Here is a 20955-nt window from a genome sequence, read left to right as displayed (position 1 = left end):
CACTTTTTTTTATTATAAGTACACTTTAACCTACCGGTTTCGACAAGAACCTTGTCATCATCACGAGTGTATGGAAGTTGTTGGTAAGGGAATGTAATTAATTATGAGTATTTTAATGTTTTAGAATTTAATAAACCCATGATGACAAGGTTCTTGTCGAAACCGGTAGGTTAAAGTGTACTCATAATAATAAAGTGGTTAAAACAAAGTTGTTTAATTTTATAAAGTTTATAAAATGTGTCACAAAGTATCTGCGAAAAACATTCAAGAAATTCACACCAATTTTTAAATATCAAGTTGATTATTGTTCAGACTCTCGTCTGTCAACTATAGTTTGATAAATTACAAATCTCACAAATGCTAACACTTGCAACATTTTGAGTGTGTCCAAATACTTGTTCACAAAATCTAGATTATCTCCAATTACAGGAGTTATTTTCATATTATTTTTTGACATCTCATCAAAGATGAAGAAGAATATGGAAGTCTGGGCATTTACGAGGCTGACGACCGTCATCGCTTAATAAAAAAGCTTATTTACATCTCACCAATAGATGTCTATAGTGAAGTTCTAGTGATTCAAGAAAAAGGTTTCTAAATTGGTTCATATATATAGAACTTCCAAGAATTTGAGTAGTGTGGTTGTCAATAATGGGTAGAATTGGTGAATGTTACACGTGTGTAAAGTGGCCACTTAAACCAGCCGATGACGGTCGTCAGCCCCGTAAATGCCCAGACTTCCATACTCTTCTTCATCTTTGATGAGATGTCAAAAAATAATGCTTACACTCTTCCGTTTTTGGGGTATTACTTATATTACTATGCGCTATTTTTTTTCATCCCGATTTTTACAGATAATAACTATGGTACACAACGTTAGTTTTTTCTCTCTCGATTGTTCCAGGTAACGTGTTCGTAATAGCAGCCATCATCTTAGAAAGAAACCTTCAGAACGTGGCCAACTACTTGGTAGCTTCCCTCGCAGTGGCTGATCTGATGGTCGCTTGTCTCGTAATGCCCTTAGGAGCCGTATATGAGGTAAATAATAAAATTTAAATTTATTTTAAACTTATAAATTATGATGTTTTGAACTATGATGTTTTGGACTTATACAGATTCATGTTTTAAAACAGTTGATATGGAAACCTTTTAAAATTTTACACCGATATTAAAATTGTTAAATAAGGTTTTAATACTTTGAAGTGGCGATACCGTTATGCAGCTGTAGTTCTAGGTTTAGAGAAAAAAAGTGCAGCCCTTGTTATTGGTGTATAAAATGATAATGGTATCTCAAATAATATATGAAAAATTATAATATGATCCATATCATATAATATAAATAAATAATTTAAAAATATATAATTTTTCATTCATACGTCATAAGTGTAAAAAAAATCAAATTTTTCCAAATAAATTAAAATTTTAATTCACAATATTTTCAGTGTGCCCCAATACTGATTCAAAGTTTTCTCAATCCAGCATCGATGTCTCTAGTGAAGTCACGTGTACAGTGTCATGAGATTGATGATATATCTAGGAGTTTTCTATTTCAAATTCAAAATTTCAGTTTTTTTGATTGTCTATCATGGGTACAATGATGAATACTGCACGTATGTAAAGTGATCACGTAACCAGCCTATGACAGATAAGACTAAGACTTCCAAATTCTTCTTCATGTTTGTTGAGATGTCAAAAATGTTTATGTTCGTTTGTTAAAAAAAATATTTTTCCTTAAGTAATTTACCAATTGCTTACTTTACCATTCATATTCATTAGATTTTGCTTCGTCTGATTATTATATGTTTTAGTTTATACATCACTCTTTTAAAGATAAAAAAATCCAAAATACAGTTGATATTCAAAATTCTAGATTTTTATTTAAGTGGTCTTGAAAATTTACTTAATAAATGGAAAGAGGTTGTCAGTAATGACAACGATTATAAGTTGTAAAAAAACATATAAACTTTAATGCGACACTATGAAATAATGATTTAATCCCTGGCCCACATCTTAACAACAATTTATATGAAACAATAATAATTTCGTGATTAGATGTTTAACCGAAAATGAAGGCTTTTAAAGCTTTTTTCAAGCTAATTTCGCTCACTGATTTGTGTTTAATGGCAACATTTTTTTCATCACAATTATGTATTTTAACTGAGTCATTACAATACATTTTATAACATGTGAAATTACATTAAAACGCCATTTTATTGATATTATCGTCATTGTAATCAAAATTCGGGGGTCATTCTGGCGGGAAATTCCTTCCCACTCTCATGAATAATGCAAAGCATATTATTTCACCGCTCAGACGAGAAATGGCGCGCGAATATGAAAAAGCAAATTATACACGTTTTGTTCGCATTCTGTCACTTTCCTGGACTTTTCAGGCGGAAAACCTACGTACGCGAGAAAACAGAAAGCATTCGGATTTTTGCTTAAGAAGCGAGTATCAGCTAGGAGCCTTACTTTGATGTATTAGGTACATTATATTGTGCAGAAAATCGAATCCTTTTAACCATTTTTGTCTGCGCTCCTGTTATATAATAATGAAAAAAAATTAAGTTAAGTTAAAAAAATTTTATCAATTTTCATAGCCAGAAAATTTAAATGTTCTCAATATTATTAATATTTAAAGAATTTACTTTGTGGTTAGTCATTTTCACTTTTATATATATATTTTTTTTTAAATATATACATAATGTAATATTTATTTGTATATAACCGCTCAACGAGATATTTATGTCTACCGGTTTCGAGACGTACCCGTCTCTTCGTCAGGACAATCACTACAACAGCATGCCAACAATACTATACGTCACCACCACTATTTACACACTTATTTTTATAGAAAATTTAAAATAACTTTTAATTTTTTTTAATCTGAACCTTTTAACCATTTTTTCTGCGCTCCTATTGCATAATGAGGAAATATTTTTAATTATAATAAATTGAATGTTTCAACTTCGCCAGAAAATACTTAAAAGGAAACATAGTTAATCCTTTTATTATGAAAGTTAAATATAAGTTTTTTTTTTTTAACTCGTTATTATTCCACAAGTTATATTGTTATTTTTTTGTATATTATTTTCTGATAAAAAGTAAAAATAATATTTTGGCAACAAAGATTTCCATACAGTTGTTATTTTACTATTCTTCAAAAATATTCAGTCATGTTCATTTTTCATCCATTAAAAACATTTTTAAATAATAAAAAAAATTGATAACTACTACGCGCTTATGTACAGAGAACTTTGTCTAAACGCTATTTATTCGAATATTTACTTAAATTTTTTTAATTTGAGAACTTGAATATCTTAACGTCACTGCCTCCTTAACAATCTTAGTACATTTTCCGCTACAAACAGCGGTTTACGCATAAACTAACCTTACATAATGTTCCCCTGACTTACATAACCTAACCTCACGTTGGCTCGTAGCTTGCCAGGTGAAATGGAACGGAAAAAATGTTTTCATCATTTGCATGCAAAAATTGTATAATTTTTTTTGCAGAAACCATATTCCGTGTAACGGTTTACGTATAATTTTAACAAAGCATTCTTTAAAAATATATTTTTTTAAGGCTGAGCATTTCACTTCATTTGCTTGTATTTTATTTAGGGAAATTATTTTTTTGTTTGCAACATTCGCGCAACTACAGATCCCGTTTCTTAAAATTTTGTGTACAATTCTTATACAAACATCAGATTTTTTTAAAGTTGTTCAGAGTAAAAAGCTTAACTACTTTTTAATTGCTTAGCCCATTATAGCACTTGCATAAGATATTAGTTAGTTTTACTGTAGAGTTGTCGGAAATCTTGAAAAAAATATTCTACGTTGCGCGTTGGAACAATACATACATACATTAAAATAATTCTAATCACACGAAACGTCTTAGTAAAGGGTGTACTCTCAAATATACAATTCAGTACGTTTCTGGCTGTGCGAGAAGCTATTCGTGTATTCCGCATACATTTTTTTAGATTTTTTTTAAATGTATGCATGTAAAAATGTATGTGTATAAAGCGATCACTTGGACCAGCCTAAGATAGGTCGTAAGCCCTGTAAATGCCTAGACTTCAGAGTTCTTCGTATTTTTTAAAATACCTTTTTTTAATCTTTATGTAAATAGCTCCTATTAACTCCGATACAAAAATATCCATTATCCCTTTGTACCATAAGAAATAACATAATAAAACATATTAATTTTTGACATCTCATCAAAGATGAATGATTTACGAGGCTGACGACCGTCATAGGCTGGATTAAGTCGTCACTTTACACAGTGTAACATTCACCAATTCTACCCATTATCGACAACCACACTACTCAAATTCTTGGAAGTTGTATATATATGTGAACCGATTTCGAAACACTGTTCTTTAATCACTAGAACTTCACTAGAGACATCTATTGGTGATATGAAAATAAACTTTTTTATATGAGATAATCCTGATTTGTAAACAAGTATTTGGACACTCAAAACATTGTAATAAAATATGTTTAGTAAACGAACTTATTTTTAAAAAAAGTGTTTTTTTCCGTTTCGATATTTTTTTATGATTATAAAGATCGATATCACAATCATTTTTATTATTTAAAAAAATCAAATCACCGCGTTTGTGTATCATACTATCTGACGTACCTATATCTATTGTTAATATATTATTAGATTAAAACCAATATTTTTGGCTTTTCCACTTTATTTTTATTTGACCAGCGACCGGGTTTCGTCGTTACCGACATCAGTCTGATGATGTTGGTAACGACGAAACCCGGTTGCTGGTCAAATAAAAATAAAGTGGAAAAGCTAAAAATATTGGTTTTAATCTAATAATATATTATAAAAATGCAATTCTATCGCGCAGTGTCAGTGGATAATATAAATACATATATCTATTGTATTAACTCCAACGCAAAAATACCTGTTAATTTTTTTTTCAAAACATTATCATCATTTGTCCGCCTCCGTAGTGTAATGGTCAGCACATTCGGCTACCGTTCTGGAGGTCCCGGGTTCGATTCCCAAGGGGGGTAAAATAAATATAAGTGATTTTTTCACTGTCATATTTATTCAATATTACCCTGGACTGGTACCTGAAGCGGAGGGCTGATCACATTTCCTTCATGTGTATACGATCAAGATAACACTGCGTTTATATGACGCAGTGCCCTTTGCACCATTGGGGTGCGGATAAGGGTTTTATTATTATCATAAAAAATGAATGATAAATAAATATCGTACTTTCATGAACAACTTCAAGTCGCTGTAGTCGAAGTATTTGCTCACGAGAAGCGTATCACGAATTTCTCCCCTTAAAAGTTTGTAGTTGATAATAATTTACGGAAAATATTCTCATACAAGAGGAGTTACGCAGAATATTCAATTTCCGTACTCCTTGAGTCAATTATAATTTCTCCACAGCTGGAATCGAAGAGAAATATTTATTGAGCAAATATATAATGCTAAACTTTGACAACACAATTTATTTTCTTTATGAAATACCAATGTGAGTGTATATATATATATGTATATATATATATATATATATATATATATATATATATATATATATATATATATATATATATATATATATATATATATATATATATATATATATATATATATATATATATATATATATATATATATATGTTTATATATATATATATACATATATATATATATATATATATATATATATATATATATATATATATATATATATATATATATATATATATATATATATATATATATATATATATATATATATATATAATAATAATAAAAATAAAACCCTTACCGCACCCCGATGGTGCATAGGGCACTGCTTCATATAAACGCAGTGTTATCTCGATCGTTTACACATGAAGGAAAGGTGATCAGCCCTCCACTTCAGGCACCAGTCCAGTGTAATATTGAATAAATATAAGAGTGAAAAAATCACTTATATTTATTAAACCCCCCTGGGAATCGAACCCGGGACCTCCAAAACGGTATATATATATATATATATATATATATATATATATATATATATATATATATATATATATATATATATATATATATATATATATAAATATATATATTTATATATATATATATATATATATATATATATATATATATATATATATATATATATATATATATATATTTATTACCTATTTCCATTACTCTTACATTTTTACCTCTGTTCACACTTTTGAATGTAGACACCATTTTGCAGCATTTTAATTCACTGTTTCATATTAAAAACGGTACTCTTATTGGTCGTTTTCCTTACACAGTAATGACACAATAATTTTTTTAACATCTTTTGTCAAGGGAATCATTGTGCTTTAATGAACAGATCCTTTTCGAAATTCGTATAGATATCGTTTAACTGAACTCCTAAATCTTCCCCAGGGTAGATGTGTGACTCTAGTATTAAATATCAATTATATCAAAAATCAGTAACAAAACTTAATAGAGGCTTGGATAACTATTTTTTTATTATAATAAAGTACAAATTACATTTGTCAAACAATATTTAAGATATTTTGCTTCGTTGAGCATTAATTAAAATTGCTGTTAATGTTCCAGAAAAAGTAGATTCTCCAGTACGAATTGACCTGGTATTTTCAGTAAAAGTTGATTAAAAGGAAAAAGTGATGAATTTGGATCAACATTTTCTAGTCAGAAATAACTACACCCGAAAATATATACTCTTACTGCCTTGAGTTTGTAGAACTTGAATTTTTGCCTAATCTTGCCTAACCTTACTGCAAACAGTTACATGTGAAGAAAACATGAGAATACCAGAATCAACCATTGTCAAATCAAACTATTTCTTATTAAGAGTATACTCTCAAATATGCAAAGGCAGTACACAACCAACTACGCGAGAAGCCACACGTGTTATCCGCGCACAATTTTTCTGTCATATATAGCTCACTCCTTTCAAGAACGTCGTAAATAAAATAAAAAATTGATTTTTCTGGAGAACGTTTTTAAATTTTAAAAATATAATACAATGTAATAAACATAAATATCAAGCCACTTATTGAACTTTCAATTGTGCTACAGATCTTTTTAGGTATAACCTGAAGGTTTTTTTCTCCATTTGAAAAATATTTCATTTATTTAAAAAAAAAACAATACCTTTTCTTCAAAATGCAAAAACAACATTTTCTGCCCTGTAGCTGGGATATAGTACATTTTCTTGGCATTCTGAAACCATGCACAACTGAAAAATGATGATTTTCAATTTATGGCGTTTTTGAAAGGAGTGAGCGATATGTGTATTACAATTTGGCGAAAAATTATTTTTAATAAATTTTTTTAACACTTTACCTTTCAATGTCTCTTTTCTTATTTCGAAGAAATCTTATTTTTTCAACACAAAAACATTGTTTTAAGCAATAAATACAATGTTACTTGGGTTTAAGGGAAATTAAGTTGAGGGCTATTGATTATCCCGCCTTACCACAGCAGGCATAGTTATCTCTTCCTAGAAAAAGTCGATCTGTTTATTTTCAATCAACTGGTATTTTAAGGAAGAGTTTACTATTCAATTCTTCCGAACAATCTTCTTTTCTCGTGACATATACATTCTCGAGCCTTTCCCTTCATTATTTTACAGCGCTCATATAATGTGGTACAAAATACTTTCTTATTACTTGTCATATCTCATTCTTAAACCCTGAAAAGTACATCTAAGTATTTCTTGAGTTAAGCTCCCACTCATCCGCTAAGCTCCTCTGATGGAAAAGTAAGCTTTATATTTTTTCATTTTGCTCTCTCAAAGGGTCATTCTTAGAGATGACAACCTGAAGAGTATCTTTCATTATTAAATACAAGTAGACTTTCTACGTCACTTCGCAGTATGATACTCAATCTGATGTTGTATTTTTTGAGATACGAGAAGTCTTTAAATAACAATGGGTTATACATATATATCACTCGATTATGTGAAAGTCAAATCAGCATGGGTCTAAAACCTGATTCAATTCATTTATGTACTCGTATCGCTCACTCCTTTCAAGAACATCATAAAGCACAAAACTTGATTTTTTAGGAGAACATTTTTAAAGTTTAAAAATATAATACAATGTATTAAAAATAAATATCAAGCCACTTATTGAACTTTTTACTGTGCAACAGATCTTTTTAGGTAAAACTTGAAGGTTTTTTTTCCATTTGAAAAAAAGTTAGTATATTTAAAAAAATGATAAAACAATACCTTTTCTTCAAAATGCAAAAACAACACTTTCTGCCCTGTAGCAGGTAAATATTCAGTTAAAAATATGCCTCTTTTGCTGGGATAAAGTACATTTTCTGGGCATTCCGAAAACATGTACAACTGAAAATTGACGATTTTCGATTTATGACGTTCTTGAAAGGAGTGAGCGGTATGTGTTTTTCTTTCCAAACTATTTCATTTGTTTTTTTTTTATGCTTTTTTTTGTAGAAATCAAAATAAAGGAACGTGTAAATGATCAAGAATTAACAGTTTGAAAATTGTAAAATTTTTTCGATATTAAATTTTTTTATCTGTATATTATGTTGAAATAGATTAAAAAAATATTATATGTAAAAAGAACTCCACCGACAAGATAACTCCATATAAGGTTGCTTGGTGGGTCTCTGAAAAAAATGTAACTTATGTTTTTAAAGAAATATAAATTTGTAAATGAATTAATGTAAGTATTTATGTTTATATACATATGTATTTGGTTAACAAATAAATATTTCAGTAAAAAATTAAAATTATAATTATAATTGCGACCTCTCAAAGCGCTCGGGTCGAGAGAAAACGTCACATTAATTACAATAAAACCTTTTTAAATATATTTTTTTTATCTGCTTAAGAATTTAGAAGAATTTATTTTAAATAAAGTAGATTTTTTTCCGAACAATCTGAATTGTGTATAACTTTGACAACCCTGAAAAGTGTGTAAGTGCCACTTACACACTTTCTTCGTAAGCTTAAATCGTCTTTCGTTCCTATTTTCATATTTTCAGGAACGTTTTACCGTAAAATTGTCACGCGTTCGTAAATTGGCCAAGTGTGAGTGAGACTTATATTGAAATGAAATTGAAAATCAATAATTCCATAGCATCTGACAGAAGTTGTCTGTATGACAAGAAATGGAGTGTGTTTTGGATGGGCTTAAAATGGGGGAAAATATCTTTATCGAATGGAGGTATTCTTCATGTGATGGAATATATAATATAATGTTGAATTAATGCCTTTTCAATTCTACAGCGATTTTTTCTGAATTCACAAACATCGTTTAAATCTTATTTTTATATACCATATATTCTACTACATTAAAAAACGCCTGAAAATTTATTATTTTCATCATTGTAAACCTAACTCTCCATCATATTACTCTCATCCTTTTTATCTCTACCTCTCTCCTCTCAATTACCTGATACTACTTTCTTTACATACGTAAAAGAACTATCTGTCCAGTTATTTAAAATAGCTTTATTAAGAATAAATCTTAGCCAACATCATTAGTTTGTTTTGGTTTGTTAGAAAATAATAGTTCTAAGCGATAAACCCGTTATTTTGCTTATACATATAAAATTAAATAAGTGTACATTGTACATACGTATATGAAGATACTTATTTATGATTCAATTATCTAAAAAAATCCATCTTTTATTTATTGAAGTTCTACTAAGCAAATAACACTTTTTCAAAATAGTCGTATTTACCAATTAAAACATAAATTTAAAATGGATAGATATTAAAACAAAGTGAATAAATGAAATTTAAGAAAAAAATAATACCTCCACTGTTTTACGCATACAATAAGCCTAAATATACTTATATATAATATATATATATATATATATATATATATATATATATATATATATATATATATATATATATATGTATATATATATATATATATATATATATAAATATATATATATATATATATATATATATATATATATATATATATATATATATATATATATATATATATATATATATATATATATATATATATATATATATATATATATATATATATATATATATATATATATATATATATATATATATATATATATATATATATATATATATATATATATATATATATATATAAATATATTATTTAAATAAAAAATATTGAAATATATCAAATTCATAAACACAAATCTCTTTTCGTGTCTCCATTAACAATCAGAGAAATTTGCTAGGAATCTGAAATTACATTTGATTTCAATACACGACACCGGCGCGGCGGCAGAAAATTTTAAGAAAGGTCGATTGGGACATCCGAAGTTTGATTTTGATCAAAGACCGATTTCTCTGAGGTTCAATTCAGTACATTATTTCCTAGAGAAGTATATGAAAAGAAATTGATTGACTCCATCCACCTCCATGTCAAAAACCCGGCAAAATTCTCCAATATTCTTGTAATAATATTTTTGAGCGCTAACGTTCAGATAATATTATATTCCCGAGATGATTCTGCTCATAAAAAATGTAAGGTGTGATATACATACCGTATATTTATTTTTCATAAAAGTCAATACAAAATATAACGTTTCTTACACTTTAAACGGGTGGTAAATTCGGTCGCTTTCCATTGATAATAATATTGTAAAAACAGGGTATTTCCGGGCATCACAATATTTTGGCGTAGATTTCTGTGATATTTTATTGTTTGAATAAGTTTAATAAAATAACAAATATAAAGTTTTTTCCACATATACATATATTATATGACCAGTGACCAGGTTTCGTCGTTACCGACATCAACACACTGGTGCTGTCGAGAACGTCTTATGGTGTCGGTAACGACAAAACCCGGTCAATAGTCAAATAAAATATATTTGTAAATAACTATATAGTTGTATTTTATTATATAAAATGCAATTCCACAAAGAATCGTCAATAAAAAGCTTAAATCTTGTATAAATGTATATGGTCTTATGTTATATCTTCATATTCATACATTTTCTCATACAAAGTGAAAACATAAATATATATTTAAATAAATAAATAAAATACCCTTCTTCAAAACTACCTTTTAATTTTTTTTATGTAAAAATTACTAATTTTGAGAACAACAGGTATCAACATCAACAGGTGAAAATACAAACTGGCAAGATGGATGTTGAAGGTAAATAAAAATCGTAAAATATCAAACATGAAAAATGGCTACAGAAAAATTCCGTAACTCATGGCTGCAAAAATTTACTGAGACTGATACTGCTCCCATAATGATGTTTACACTCTAATAGAAAATTGCACAAGAAGAATTGGGTGTTATTACACCATACTGCAGTTTAAATTTTATTTTTACCTAATAAATTGATAGAAAAATATTTAGCCTTGTATCCAAATGTGCCTTACATACCCTTTTCCCGAAATTCAGCACTTACGGGCTATCAATAAACGTGTTTTTCTACTCACACGATTCTCTCCTAGTGGGTACGAAATATACAATGCGATATTATATTTCATATTCGATTCAAACCCGCAACATAAATTCGCCGTAAAATGCGTGAAAAACGAAGTAAGTACCTACTTGTATATCGGAACACACTAAGCAACAAAGGTAACGGAACGAGCTCAATTTTACGTTTCAGTATCATATTATAATAATGCTTCGGTTAAAATACCAAGTATTCTTTAAAAAAATATATCTCATAACATTTTGAGTGTGTCCAAATACTTATTCAAACATCGGAGTTTCTGCACTTGGGAGTTATTTTTATTTTAATTATTTCATGCATTTTTTTTTCTATTTTTTTTTTATTTTTAGACATCTCAACATAGATAAAGAATAATATGGACGTCTGGGTATTCACAGAGCTCATAGACTGGTAAAGTGATCACTTGACACGGATGCAACATTCTACCCATGATTGACAACCACACAAGCCAAAAATTTTAATCTTCTAGATAAATTAATCAAATATGGAACAAACGAGTAGTATGTGCGAGTTCACAATAGCTATCTATGGCTAGAAATTAGGGATGCTTTTATATAGCAAAGAACCTTTTATTTGAATAGTTGCATGATCCTATTCGGATTAATTTACATACTAGTAAACGCCTGGAAACATTATTTTATATTTTTATGCAGCTTATAATTTATCCAGTTATTTTAACATAAATAAGAATTAATTCAGGTTCAAAAATAAAGGTAAATAAATATTTACTATTCTGTATGGAAAATTAAGTTTTTTTTTTTAAGATTTCGTAAGGTCTTAATTAATTTTCGTAAGTAATTATCAACAAAGAACCTTTAAGATATTCGCCCCCAAATGAGTTAAGAGAATAAATTTTAAGTGTACCAGAAATAATATTGATTACAAAAGAAGTATTAAAGTTTATGTAATCATCAACAATGAATTTATTTATGTCCATCTAAAATTGCAAATAAAAAGACTAATTTTTTTTTTAAAGTTTTACTTGGCTAATACCACTTTTTCAGTAGTATTTACCAAGTAAAACTGAAATTAAAAATAGATGGATATTATTAAGTGATTATTACCGAATCAATTAACGAAAATATTAATTTTCGTTGATTGCCATGGTGTAATTATGGACGGTATGATATTAGGCATACAATATGCATATTATGTAGTAATATTTACTCTGTGTAGTGATTTGCTTCATTATTAATTCGATACACGAAGGTAGTAATAGATGCCAGTATATATCTACATATGTATTATACATATTGCCAATTTCACCCCCGTGTGATGGGTATGTTACAAATTACTTAATTGTGAGATGAGGGAACGTAAATCGAATTACCAAAAAGCGGAATGAATTTGGTTGATTACAAATGAAAAAAAATATTTCTTGAATGTTTTTTGCAGATACTTTGTGGCACATTTTATAAACTTTATAAAATCAAACAACTTTGTTTTAACCACTTTTTTTATAATTAGGATTTTTATAATATAATTTTGTCCGCCTCCGTAGTGTAATGGTCAGCACGCTCGGCTACCGTTCTGGAGGTCCCGGGTTCGGTTCCCAAGGGGGATAAAATAAATATAAGTGATTTTTTCACTGTAATATTTAAAAAAAAACATATGTAGACTAAATTATTTTGAATTTAGATACTTTATTATATGTAACAATAAAAACAACTACGACGCGTTAAAAATAATGGATTTAGTTGACATTTTAATTTATTCCTTTATCAATATGCAAGGATCGTCATATCTTGAAGTATTTAGTTTGTAACACATAAATAATAGAAGTGTCAAATTAAGTCAAAACGTCAATTATCCGTTAAACGCCAATCATTAGTTTCAGACAACTTTCAAATATGTCTATTAGTTTCAACCCGGCTTACCTTAATTCGCCTTAAGCTGCTTTGTTTCAAGAGCTTTTGACAATAAACAGACACAAATAATAAAATAAAAATGTGGAAATACATATATTGTACCAGTTAAGTGCCAAAACATCATTAGAAATTTTTTTTTTGATTTTTACCACAAAATGTGAAAATTTGAGATTTATGTCGGTGTGTGATATCACCTATCATATTATTTACATATGATATGTGATTTACGTATGATATGTATCTTAACTTGGCATGAAGCGGTTATCGTTTTTATACGAAGCTTACAAACTGGCATTTGGCTGGCGTTCTCCATTCTGCTTAATATTGGACAACCATATTGAATTTTTTTTAAAGATATATACCATATATACAGTGTTATTGGATTCCTTTCGTATGGGAGTTTTGATTTGAAAAAAATTTTAAAGCCACCGGTACATAACTTTATAAGATTTAATATTTTGAAGAAACGAAAATTGACATTTTTATTAATATAGATTAAATAAAATAAAAATATCTCTGCTAAAATAAAAGCTTAATCAAGTAAACGGCATTATCTATAACCTTACCTAACCCTTATCCGCACCCCAATGGTGCATAGGGCACTGCATCATATAAACGCAGTGTCATCTTGATCGTAAACACATGAAGGAAAGGCGATCAGCCCTCCGCTTCAGATACCAGTCCAGGATACTATTGAAAAAATATAGGAGTGAAAAAAATCACTTATATTTATTTGACCCCTCCCCTGGGAATCGAACCTGGGACCTACAGAATGGTAGCCGAGCGTTCTGACCATTACACTACGGAGGTGGACAGTATCTTTACACTGCCGTTAGCTTACACACGAAGCAACGTGAGAATTATACAAATGATCCATGTTTGAGTTCCAAAATTTTGAGTTGTGAATCATTAGTAGAAGGGTGAATGTAACACATGTATAAAGTATCACTTAAAGCTGCCTTTGACAGGTAGTAAGTATAAATACCTAGATTTCCGTTTCCTTCTTCATCTTTTTTGCGATGCAAAAATGTAAAAAAAAAACTTCGAAGAAGAGATACCAAAATTTGTGAACAAGGATTTGTAGACACCAAAAATGTTATATTGATTACCCTGGACTAATTTATACGCGAAGATTATTTTCCCTTCATTAAATTTATTGTCAACCCTGGGTAGAATCCGATATTTGTGTTAACAGATTTGATCATACTCAAAACATAATTATTATAAATTCAGTTTAGGCACAAGTTCTTAAAGTTAATTTAGCATAAACTTTCAGAAGCTCGCAGTTTATTAGTAGTTTAACGTGTCCGTACATATTACACATGTAACCGGACTGCTGCGGTGGCTTCTTCAAACTTCGTCCGTTCTAAATATATATACTTTAGTAAAAACAGTTTCTTACACCCTCGGGCAAGTGACGCAACAAAATGGCGAAAGCTTTTAAGCTCTCCTCTCCCGATGTCGGTAAGGGTTCATCGAAAATAAATTCAATTTTGAAACATCAAACTTGAAGTTTTAAAATAAGTGTTCCTTGGATACATCGGTCAACAACGTTGGTAAACGAAAGGGTTATTTTATGAGAAAGGATTTTTATTTAAGTTCAGTACTGACGCACGACGACGGCGCTTAAAAATAATATAAAGCTTTTTTATACATTTAGATACTAAAATAATAAAAAAATACGTATAAACATTTTGCACACTAGGACCCTTATCACAGTTGTGTCGCCCTGCTGTAAACTCATGTAAACCGCGATATAAACTCAATAACTCTGAATTTTCATCGCAAAAATGACGCTCTTATTACATATATCGACTCTCGATAAATATATCGATTTTTATATTATTTTTTGACATCTCATCAAAGATGAAGAAGAATATGGAAGTCTGGGTATTTACGGGGCTGACGACCTTCATAGGCGGGTTTAAGTGATCACTTTACACACGTGTAACATTCACCAATTCAACCCTTTATTGACAACCACACTATTCAAATTCTATATATATGAACCAATTTTGGAACATTATTCTTGTATCACTAGAACTTCACTAGAAATATCTATTGGTGAGATGAAAATACCCAGAGTTCCATATTCTTCTTCATCTTTAATGAGATGTCAAAAAATAATATGAAAATAACTCCTGTAATTGGAGATAACCTAGATTTTTTGAACAAGTATTGGGACACACTCAAAATGTTGTATTTCGATTTTTCCATTTTATCGAGTTTATATCGTGGTATATATTGTAACTCAAAATCATTGTGGCTAGGGCTAAATAATCACTCAAAGTCTTAACCAATATTAAATACGTACATAAGATTAATTAAATTAGTCGTAAGCCTTGTAAGTACCAGACTTACAAATTCTTATTTGCCTACGTTTAGATGTCAATTTAAATGAAATTACATTAAATGATTTGGCTTAACTTTGCAGTAATATTATCTATCTACTTGAAATGAATCTTCAACTAAGTTAATTGATATAGATAGATATCGCATTAAAGATCAGCATGCTTGACTATCGTACTGGAGGTCCCAAGTTTGATTTTCAGGAGGGTCAAAATAAATGTAAGTGATTTTACACTCAAATATTCATTTGATATTACCCTAGACTGGTACCTGAAACGCAGGGCTGATAAAATTTCTCTTTTGTATTTAATGGCCATGATAACACCGCTTCTATATGATGCGGTGCCCTATGCACCATAAGGTGAGGATAGGATTTAACAGAGAAAGATTTCCTTTCTTCTATTTTTTTCGGTGTGATCCAATCGAGTGACAAAATTGCGATAAATTTTTTAAGTAGCTTTTTTGTATAGTACTCTCACAATTCCCATGAAATCTAGAGTCCAGATAAGTTTTATGTACAGTAAAAATTATTATAAAATTAAAATTAGCAATGTCCGATTATTCTAGATGCGTTCATAAGATATTTTTAGTACTTCAATAAATATCATTAAGTCAAAATTTAAAGCGCAATTTTTGGATCTCTTGCTATGAACTTTATGGTGATTATTAGCTTCCCTAATTTGTACAAATTTTTTTAAACCTTTATTTTCACCAAGTTTTGCATTTTTTATAACTTATACTTATCTTTTCTTTTTTCATTGTTTTTCTTTTTTTAATTATATTTCAATATATTATTATTTTCTATGTATTATTCTTATACATTTTGTAAAGGCAGTAATGCCGAAAACAATTTAAATTTTTTTTTTTAAACCCTTATCCGCACCCCAATGGTGCATATGGCACTGTGTCATATAAACGCAGTGTTATCTTGATCGTTTACACATGAAGGAAAGGTGATCAGCCCTCCGCTTCAGGTACCAGTCCATGGTAATATTGAATAAATATTACAGTGAAAAAATCACTTATATTTATTTTACCTCCCTTAGGAATCGAACCCGGGACCTCCAGAACGGTAGCCGAGCGTGCTGACCATTACACTACGGAGGCGTTACTTGTTAATAATTTATTATTACGTTTGTTAATAATAAATTATTAACAAACGTTAATCCTACAAGATCAAAAAATGTCATGATTAATATTTTAATCCTTAGACCGTTGTTGTTAATACCCTTAACGTTTAAATATTTGATCTCCCTTACGTTTAAGCCTAATTTTCTCACAAATTAAAAAAACCAGCCTTTCCCAAAATTAACCATTCTAAATATGTTTCTCCAAAATACGCGTCATTTACTAGACCTCTTCGATCAAGTTCCAGAACCTTACTTATTTTAATTAATTTATAAACAAACAACTTACTTATACAAGTATACATAGATCCTTTGTAACGACCGTACCCCAGTCGCTACGTACGAAATTGTATTAATCAAATACATTGAAAGCTTACGCAAAATTTCCCTTTTTAGCAATTTGTCGAACCAATATTTGAGACTAAATTTTAAGAAATAAATTGCATTATTAAAAATATTAACATATATTAAATATATATGTAAATATTTTATAAATTCCATCATGACATATCGCCTACTCCTTTCAACAACGTCATAAATCACAAAAACTTGATTTTTCAGGCGATCATTTTTAAATTTCGAAAATATAATAAAATGTATTTAAAATAAATACTGCGCAGCAGATCTTTTTAGGTAAAACCTGATGGTTTTTCTCTATTTGAAAAATATTTAGTATATTTAAAAAAATAATTATACAATACCTTTTCTTCAAAATGCAAAAACAACACTTTCTGTCCTTTAGCGGGTAAATATTAAAAATATGCCTCTTTTGCTGGGAAATAGTACATTCTGGGCATTCCGACATGCACAAACATGCACAACTGAAAATTGACGATTTTTGATAAATGACGTTGTTGAAAGGAGTGAGCGATATGGGATCGAATGAGAGAGGACACCGCGGTCACGAGAAAACGCGCTAAGAGTGTCTGTAATGAAGACCCTAAGGAGCATATCTGGCGAGAGTCAACGAGATGGAATAAGGAACACGAGGATAAGAGAAATATGAGTGATCCAAGACGTCGTAAGGTGTGGAAGACAACTAAGAAGATAATGGTATGCGCATGTGAGGAAACTGAAACCATCCAGACCCCCATCGCACTGCACTGCCAACCTCAAGGTAGACGACTGCCGGGCAGACCATCAAAGAAAGAGAGGGCATCATTCCTCTTTTTAGTCTACTTTCATCCTACTTTTGCCAACTCCATGCTTTATTACCATACATTACGGTTGAAACAGGACTCCGTTGTGTACTGTGTCCTTTAAGCTTGATTGGTTTTTATTTGCTATAACTTATTTCAGTGCACCATTCACTCTGTTTCCAGTATTCACTCTCCTTTTTATATCTTTAACATCGTTTCCATCCATCGAAATCATACTGCCCAAATATACGAAATCATCTACCTGTTCCAAAATTTACCCATTTATCAATATTTTAAACCAGATCTACATTGATATCTTTCAAAAACCACCATTTCGATAACTGATTTCAGGGCACCATTTATTCTGCTCTCAGCATTCACGCTCATGTCATTATCTTTTTTATCTTTCCATCCCTAGAAAACATACTTCCCAATTCATCTGAGAGATTGCAGAATTACTGGAAAATTATAATACAGAACGACTGGGCTATAACACTAGGGTCTTAAATACAAACTATGTAGAATGTACGTACATCCATATACATTATATTACAAAAGTGTTAGGGATGAATGGTCCATAACCGCGGCTTAGCCTCTCGTCGTTCTTCGGTTTTTGGTAGACCAAATCGGTTTCACAAAACTTTGCTACAAACAACATCTGTTTTGGGTACGTAGCGGTATTGGTTATTTGCTTACTTGGGTTTTGAATCATATAGCCCCCGATGTACCTACAACTGATGGGAAAGTTAGCTTGATTATCTATATTAATAAATACTTTTTAAATATTTTTTACATTCTATGATCACTAAATAATTACCTCGTTTTCTTAAAATCTATAAGAAGTCATATGAATGTAAGAAATTCCTTTTTTACCTTAATAATAAAAACTTTTTAAACAGTTTTTTTTTACCCAGATGGTAACCCCACGTTTTGCACGTGACAGTTACTCACACAATACTAAACATTACTCATGGTGGGTAGGGTGCTTCTTGACAGCTGGCCAGAATCCAATATTCTCCTTCATCTTTGATGAGATGTCAACAACAAAAAATACAAAAATAATTACATCCTATGGTTATGCTCAGATGAGTTATGTAATAATAATAGTTAGCTAATTTTATTTTGCTTTTAATTTTAGTTTTATTTAGGAACAGTAAAAAAATATACTAAAATTTATAGTTAAAATATTTTAATAAAAATTAAAATATTTTTTTGAAAAATCAGTGAAATATAAAAACGGAGAGGCAAGTGATATTATTTTTTTTCTCAATTTACGAAAAAAGTACGTTAAGAGAGATATTTATCTCTTGTCACTTTTAGTATATGAATGTCAACAATGGTTTAACAAACAATCATAAGTCTGTATTTATTTCGCCGAGTTGTCGCTTAATTTATGGGTGTGTAAATTGTCGACGGGATTTTTTTCTGTGGCGAAACTACACAAATCATTTTGATCGCGTAAAAAAGAGATAAATTTTATATATTTCTGTGGCAATGTAACCAAACCGCCCCTAGACTGGACGGAGAATATCTATTGTTTTAAAAATGCAATGATCTTTTTTTTAATTATTATGTCTGGAAAAATGTATATTAAATTGTGTATATGACAGGTGTTATACTTATTATTTATTGGATTGAAAATATTTTATTTATAAATATAATAAACTATTGGAATGCTCACAAATTCGATAAGTTTTTTTAGCAGGCTTCCGAGAAAAATATACAGTTTTTTCGGCCACCTCAATAGCGTAGTGGTTATTACATTTACTATCCATGCTAGAAGCTCCAAGTTTCATTCCTATGAGGACCAAAATAAAAACATGGACTTTTTACTCAAATATTTCCGATTGAATCAACAGTTAACATTTTATCACTTGGAAAACATTCTTGGACAAGAAATGCTAATGACACACGGCACCATTTTTCATTAAAAATGTATTTGCATCTGAACGCCTCGGCGTAAATTTAATGATTATCCATTTTAAAAGAAAAGGGGATTCTTTGGTTATTCATACCTGATACTTACTTATTTTAAACTGTTTTTTACCATCATTTTCTACTGTTTAAATTAAATATCTAGCTAGCAAATTATCACCAGAACCAATAATTCTTTTGTTTTTCAAAAAATTTATAACTTTTCATAAAAATATGTAGCTAAAAGAACGTATGTGCTTTTTTAACTTTAATTCAACATTTTATTTATCAATGTACCTACTAACTTTATTTTAATATGTTTTATATCATTAATATATTTTACTATCAAAAAATCTGTTTTTAATTATAAATTATGTTTTAAATGTTTTAAATGTTAGCTACATAAAAAAAATATGCAAACACTATTTCTCAATACTGACAAATATGTATCTGTTATTGTCATATAATCATAAAAATTAAAATAAAATATCTTTGTATTTGAGACAGTTATAAAATCTCTGCGGGTCTTGTAAATTTTATAACGCTGAAACTTCGCGAATAATTATTAGCCACATCTGCTACAAGTCACGAACTGAGTGTCCGTGGCAAAATTATAATATATTTTTATACACCTAGACTAGAATCATGCTTGTTTAATATTCCAATTCGATCGATATAAAAATAATAATAATAACTCTTTATTCCAGCTTGACTAAGTGGTGGGTGCAATACTTAGTCAGCCATATGTGTTTTACAACATTTTTTTATACAATGAAATTAAAAATAATAAAAAAATAAGAAAGTGAAAGAAAAAAAGAAAAATAAAATAAAATAACAATAATGAATTTGGAGAGATGTTGATGAACATTAGCTCGCTTGCAAAATAAATTAAATATAAATGAAATAATATTCCAACATCTTCAGTGTGTCCAAATACTTGTTTACAAATCTGAGTTTCTCTACTTAGGAGTTAGTATGACGTTTTGACATCTCAATTTAATGTCAAAATATGAAAAATTCCTAAGTAGAGAAATCCAGATTTAAGAACAAGTATTTGGACACACTCAAAATGTTTGCAAATACAGATTGAA

At 29.3% G+C, this 20955-nt stretch overlaps 1 protein-coding gene across 3 annotated transcripts in view; it reads left to right on the top strand.

Annotated features, from left to right (window-relative positions):
* LOC148308462 (5-hydroxytryptamine receptor-like) overlaps positions 1-20955 on the top strand; it is a 196449-nt gene that overhangs the window by 162541 nt on the left and 12953 nt on the right. For all 3 annotated transcript variants that reach the window (XM_088261675.1, XM_088261674.1, XM_088261676.1), the window contains exon 3: positions 905-1038. In XM_088261675.1, coding sequence (XP_088117801.1) covers positions 905-1038 — 134 coding nt within the window. The remainder of the gene's footprint in view (positions 1-904; positions 1039-20955) is intronic.

The sequence above is a fragment of the Brachycentrus maculatus genome, unplaced genomic scaffold, assembly GCF_059751285.1.
Source record: "Brachycentrus maculatus isolate JH-2025_06_01 unplaced genomic scaffold, ASM5975128v1 h1tg000165l, whole genome shotgun sequence".
Taxonomy (NCBI): Eukaryota; Metazoa; Arthropoda; class Insecta; order Trichoptera; family Brachycentridae; genus Brachycentrus; species Brachycentrus maculatus.
This window is presented reverse-complemented; position numbering and strand designations above follow the sequence as displayed.